The sequence below is a fragment of the Terrapene carolina genome, unplaced genomic scaffold, assembly GCF_002925995.2.
Source record: "Terrapene carolina triunguis isolate 2854851 unplaced genomic scaffold, T_m_triunguis-2.0 Scaffold16738, whole genome shotgun sequence".
Lineage (NCBI taxonomy): Eukaryota > Metazoa > Chordata > Testudines > Emydidae > Terrapene > Terrapene triunguis.
In genome coordinates this window covers 2,997-9,379 of record NW_020681089.1, presented here as the reverse complement: position 1 = coordinate 9,379, position 6,383 = coordinate 2,997, and the positions used below count along the sequence as shown (strand labels likewise).

At 49.2% G+C, this 6,383-nt stretch overlaps 1 protein-coding gene across 1 annotated transcript; it reads right to left on the bottom strand.

Moving 5' to 3' along the window:
* Nucleotides 1-1,499: 1,499 nt before the first annotated feature.
* Nucleotides 1,500-5,841, bottom strand: LOC113408493 (endonuclease 8-like 2; the record flags this gene model as incomplete). The annotated part of the gene is made up of 2 exons (XM_026661751.2): nucleotides 5,704-5,841; nucleotides 1,500-1,867 (listed from the first exon to the last, which is right to left on the bottom strand). Coding segments are annotated over exons 1-2 (506 nt in total), but the record flags the coding sequence as incomplete, so codon positions are not given.
* Nucleotides 5,842-6,383: the final 542 nt, after the last annotated feature.

The following is a 6,383-nucleotide window of genomic DNA, read 5'->3' as shown; positions in this document are numbered from 1 at the left end:
GTAAGATAATGATATTGGCTATGTCTACACTACCGCGGTAAGTCGACCTATGCTACGCAACTCCAGCTACGTGAATAACGTAGCTGGAGTCGACGTACCTTAGGTCGAGTTACCGCTGGGTCTACACTGCGGGGGGTCGACGGGAGAAAATCTCCTGTCAACTTACCTTACTCTTCTAGTCGGGGGTAGAGTACAGGGGTCGACTGGAGAGCGATCTGCAGTCGATTTGGTGGATCTTTACTAGACCCACTAAATCGACCCGCTGGGGCGCTGTAGTGTAGACCTGCCCATTGTCTCATTGCTTCCTTGTGCTCCCCCATCTGTCTGGCTGTATCCATTTGTCGTCTCTTGTCTTATACTTAGATTGGAAGCTCTTTGGGCCAGGGACCATCTTTTGGTCTGTGTTTGTACAGCACCTAGCACCGTGGGGTCCTGGTCCATGACTAGGGTTTCTAGGGGCTACCGCAAAACAAATACTACTACCGCTAATAATAAGACACATCAGAGAAGAGGTTTGTGCCGGACAAATGGAAGGGGGAGATGAATGAGGTAAAAGAGCAACCGATTGCTTCTTACGAGCAGTTGTGTGATCTCCCCTAAAGTGCTTTAGGGGTGACCCCAACCTCTAATTACTGGGGGTTAGGAGGAAAAATTCCCCTGGGGCAGGTTATTCTGTTGCACTATCTGGCACTGACCCTGTTGGCGACCCAATATTGGTCCCCAGCTCTGATCCTGTCTGGCCATTGCTATCTTCCTGTGTAAAGGGGAAACCTTAATTTTTCCTCTCGGTAAAAGATTTTCTAACAAACAGATTTACTTTCCCACCCCCACAAAGAGCAACATCAGATCCACTTCGTTCCAATAAGGGGAGGGACCATCCTAATCAAATTTTGATTATATGCCACCAAAAAACCAAAACCCCTCTATGTGGCAACCAATAAACTTGATTAGAAATTACCGAAAGTTCCATTAACTGTAGTCTTGGGATTTGTGTGCTGAGACTCAACTAATTTTAGGTCTCCATTCATTTTGCAGCAGACACAACACTGCATTCAGTCATTCAGAGCCAGATGGGACAATATACTGTAGTGACCAGAAAAAAAAATAGAGTGTTGCAGAGGAAGAGAGGCGGGGGTGTGGGTTGACTGGGAAAAGGAGCCTGGTCTTTCCTGATTTGCAGTCATGTGGATTTAGTCAGCATCTCCGGGGGCAGATCTTCTAATGTTGTTTACCCCAGGGAGATTACGTCCCTATTTATGGTTAAGCATCACTTGTCTTATTGTTTCTTCTTAGCTTGAGAAACCTGCCAGTTTCATAGGCACATTCTGCAGGAACCAACACATGCAATGCCCAGGACTGTCACGTTGAGACATTAAACAAGCAAGCAATAACGAAGCCTCTTTTGCCTCTTTAGAAACTGGGCATTGGGGGTGGGAGGCGGGCAAGGGGAAAAAAAAAAGAGAACGGTGTTTGCCATTGACAGAGGATTCAGTCAATACCTGGGCACGGGATCCTTCCAGTCCCCTCTTTTGTTCGCCTTATTAGCTCTCGAGAACTCATTAGCCCGGATGCTGCCAAACAAACCAAAATGGAAGCGCAGCCATTTCCAAGTGCCCCCTGCTGCATCTGCGGCATCAGGCACTGAACATTCCGTTTCCTGCTTTCTCGGCACACTGTGTTCTTTGGGGTTTAGCTGAGAGACCTCATCCTCCTGTTTTTCCTGAGCAAGGGTAAGGGAGCACGCCCCGCGGTCAGCCTCTCCTTGGATGGTTGGCTCTTCTTCCACAGGACCTGGAGATGGGCTTCCACCCATGGTCCATGCTTCCAGAGCGGCACCGAATGCCAGGAATAAATTCTTTCCAGAGGCCTACAAAATAAAAGTCAAGGGAAGCGTTTGAGGACGTATGCATTTGCAAACAATGAACAATTTAAGGTAAGTAACCCTCAGCGCCTGAAGGCGAGGTTCAAAGTGAAGGGCATTCAGTTAACGTGAGGGAACTGGAGGACTCTCTGGGAGATATGAGCTAGCAACATTAGAGCAGGGACCCACATCCCAAGAAGTCTTGTTCTCTTTGCCAGTCTAACTGAAGCATCAGTAGGGCAGCTATGGGCATCAGTGCATACCCCGCAGGTAGTGTAATGAATACCAAACTGTATTATACTGATCAGCCATTAGGTGGTGCTGTATGTAACATGCCTTATTTATGCTAACCTGGGCCATATCTGGCAGAGCATTAAAGGATTTTATAGTGAGCACCTCTGGTGCGTCTCTCTCTGAGAAGTAAGCTCTGTAGTCAGTCTAGATCTGACATGGAAGCCTGACCTGCTAATAGCAGCCCTGCAGTCTCCTATGTGCAAGAAGTGCATGACAGGTAGAGAGATTGTTTACAAGCTGAAGAGGCCCTTCAGCTTGGAACAGCTACCCTAGGAAGCCCAGTGCAGCCACAGTGGAAGCAGTGACGTTGCCTCTGGGACTGGAGCATCCATGGGGAAAAAAATAGGGGGTGTTCTGCACACATTAGGAACACACCGATCAGCTGTTCGGTGGGCCCCGCCGATCAGCTCCTCCCCCTCCGCACCTCCCTACCGCCGCCAATTGGCTGTTCGATGACAGGCGGGAGGCACTGGTGGGGAGGAGTGGGGGCAGGAAGAGGCGGAGCGAGGGCAGGGTGCGCTCAGGGGAGGGGGCAGAGTGAGCGTGGGGCCTTGGGGGAAGGGGTGGGGTGGGGGCTTGGGATGGAGCACCACTGGGGACAGCTGAAAGTCTGGGCCTGTGAGTTGTGGGGTTGTGCTGACGTAACAATGAATGACATCAGACTCTGATGACCTAATGGTTCTCCAGCAGTTCCCCTCTTCCACTTGGCTGTGAGGAAAGGTCTCCTCTCTGTTCCCCTTATCCTTATTTACTGCAAAATGGGCTGAGGCCAAACTAATCTCACGTGCTCCTAAACCAAACAAACAGCTGCCAGGTGGAAGTTATTTTTGGTTACTAAGGGACCTGGCCAGGATGGGATAGAATCCCTATCCCCTATCCCAAAGCCATGCTGAAAGTAATGTGCATATTCATTGTGGACTTTGGTCTACATTCATGACAGCATAAATTTAAACGTGTGACAATTTCTTTAGGTCAAATCCTGAACTTAGAGTAGCTTATAAATGTAAGCAGGAGAATCTCTGAAGGTTTGTGTGTTCCTTAATCGTTTGTAAGAGGATATAAAGGGGGTGGGGGTCTGTTCAGGGACTTCGTTAACACTGAACTGGCTGCAGCAATTGCTAGTCTGAGCTGAGGAGAGGAGCCATCCTCGGCTGACGGAAGGAATATCCAGCCAAGCCAACAAAGGCTCATGCTCCTATACATATTTGTTACAGTTCCAGGGAGATTGCCAGAATGGGCAGCAGACTTCAGTGATTTTGCCCAGCATGCCTGGTTTCTAATCCTGCTTCAGGGTCTCCCATGGAAGATCTGGGCCTGTAAGCACCTGTACAGATAGAACATGGGACCAGAGGGGTGGTTCTGGGCCTCTGACGTGTCAACGTTGCCACAGGCTAGGTTCCCACTGGAGAACACTGTGACGCTAGGCTTGGCAGGAAGTATCGCCCTGCAAAGCCCGAGTGGTGGGCCCTCACTGCCCACTGATTGGCCAATACCAGTATTTAAACCAGGAAGTTAGCATGACGAACTGCCTGGACAACAACACTGCCCACCAGCTTGCCTGCGAAAGACCCTGGAGTCTGGCTTCTGACCCTGGTTTGACCTTGACTTTGCTATTTGACGGCTGTCTGTAACCTGGCGCCTGACCCTGACTTCCTGGCATTCTGACCCGGCTCACTCCTGACCCTGCTACTTGTCTCCTGATTGCAACTTAGCAGCTGACCAGGGCTCACCCAGCTGCCCATGGCCCGGCCCTGACAGGGACATAGTGAGCATAGTTAAATATTGCACCGAAATCTCATCCCTGTTTAATACAAGATACAAGGGAGAAAAAAAATCTGTGAGCCACTAGAATTCCCTCTGCTCCCCTTTCCCTTTCAGCATCAGCAAGGAGGGAAGTAGAAGGAAAGAGTGACACTTCCCATCTCAGCAACTGGGGATAGGAGAGAGAATGGAGACAGTATCACAGAGCCAACAACTTCAGAGTGTGCCCATCACATAAGAACGGCCATACTGGGTCAGACCAAAGGTCCATCAAGCCCATTATCCTGTCCTCTGACGGTGGCCAATGGCAGGTGCCCCAAAGGGAATGAACAGACAAGTTATCATCAAGTGATCCATGCCCTATCACCCAATCCCAGCTTCTGGCAAACAGAGGCTAGGGACACCATTCCTGCCGATCCTGGCTAATAGGTCCATGAATGGCTATCTTCCATAAATTTATCTAGCTCCCTTTTGAACCCTGTTATCTAGCCTTCACAACACCCTCTGGCAAGGAGTTCCAGAGGTTGACAGTGCATTGCGTGAAAAAATACTTTCTTGTGTTTGTTTTAAACCTGCTACCTATTAATTTCATTTGGTGGCCCCTTGTTCTTGTGTTATGAAAAGGAGTAAATAACACTTCCTTATTTACTTTCTCCACACCAGTCATGATTTTATAGACCTCTATCATATTCCCCTTTAGTCACCTCTTTTCCAAGCTGAAAAGTCCCTGTCTTATTACTCTCTCCTCAGACGGAAGCCGTTCTATACCCCTAATCATTTTTGTTGCCCTTTTCTGAACCTTTTCCAATTCCAGTATATCTTTTTTGAGATGGGGCGACCACATCTGCACGCAGATGTCACGGGTCAGGTTGTCACAACACACATCAGTCGATGAGGTTGCCTACCATGGCATGGAGCCGATCGGTGACTGCTAGTAGCAAATATCCCCAACGGTCAGTGATGGGACACTGCATGGGGAGGGCTCTGAGTTGCAACAGAGAATTCTTTCCCAGTGTTTGGGTCTTGCCAAAATACTCAGGGTCCAGCTGATCGCCGTATTTGGGGTCATGAAAGAAATTTTCCCCTGGGTCAGATTGGCAGACACAAGGGATGCGAGGAGGTTTGCCTTCCTCTGCAGCACGGGGCACGGGTTACTTGCAGGTTTAAACTAGATTTTCCATAACTTGAAGTCTTTAAACCAAGATTTGAGAACTTCAGTAACTCGGTTAGGGGTCTATTACAGGAGTGGGTGGGTGAGGTTCTGTGGTCTGTGATGTGCAGGAGGTCAGACTAGATGATCACGATGGTCCCTTCTGGCCTTAAAGTCTATGAGTCTGTGATTATTTGGTGGGCCTCTGCATGGCATTCAATGATGCATTGGCCCTTGACAGTGAAGCCCTGTTGACTTAAATTCCACTAGGAAGTTAATTTATTCTGGGTTATGAACAGTCAACAAGCAAAGCAATCTGGGTATTTTCCCTGTGCGTACCCTAGTTTCCCCACGTCCCCCACGACCCTCAGCTCAACCTTCTCAATATAGAGTGGCCACTGTTCACAGCTGAAGGTGCCTTCACGTTAGTCCCGTAGCCATGTGGGTAGTGCCTAAGTCTGTCTGTACAGCACCTGTTTAGAGCTGCAAACTAGGGACATGTTCCACACTGAGCCCAAGAGGCTACTCGGATGTTACTATAGGTTTTCCCACATGCCAACACCCTGCACCTTTGCAGCACCAGTTTGTGAGGCAGGGCTGACATCTCCAGACAAAGCTACCTTTTAGCATAGCTCACCTGAGAGTCCTGGAGCCTCATTGCTTTCAGATCCTTCAGGTTTCTCTGCCTGCTGCTTCCTCCCACCTTGGCCACTACCTGCCCCACAAAAGGAGCAGTCAACAACTGGAACCTCTTCACAGACGGGCCTTCTGGCATCTCTGGCTGAATTCAATGGAAGCTGCAGGTGTACACGGCTGGGGGTCTCACACAGGGTACCCTAGAGCTGAAGTGCATAAAATCAGTGACTGCTTAGGGAAATGTGGTTGCACATAAACAGGCCATTGTCCCTGGTCCTCTCATCTTCCGTGATCATGCTCCTCACCCCTATGGGAAGGGTTATAGAAACACTCCGATCATTTCCCTTTCCCCACTCAAACTCCAGCTGCAACAGGAAAGTCTGCAGAGGGCTGAGCCTGGCCTGTGTATCTCAAGCTGACAAGCAGCAACACTCTGGTTTAAGCTTATGCTCTCCCATTAGATTCAATGGATGGGGCTTTTATCCTCATCTCAGCACGGTCATTATACAAAAAAAAAATACTGTCCTAGTTCCCCTGCTACAATATCCCTGCCTCCCTGTTCCCTCACGTTGGGATGTCATTGGGCATGCCCTGTTGAATACTTTGTGATGTGGATACTGGGGAACCGTGTTGAGACCACCAAACAGCCAGCAGATGGTAACAGCTTCCAGTCAACAGGTT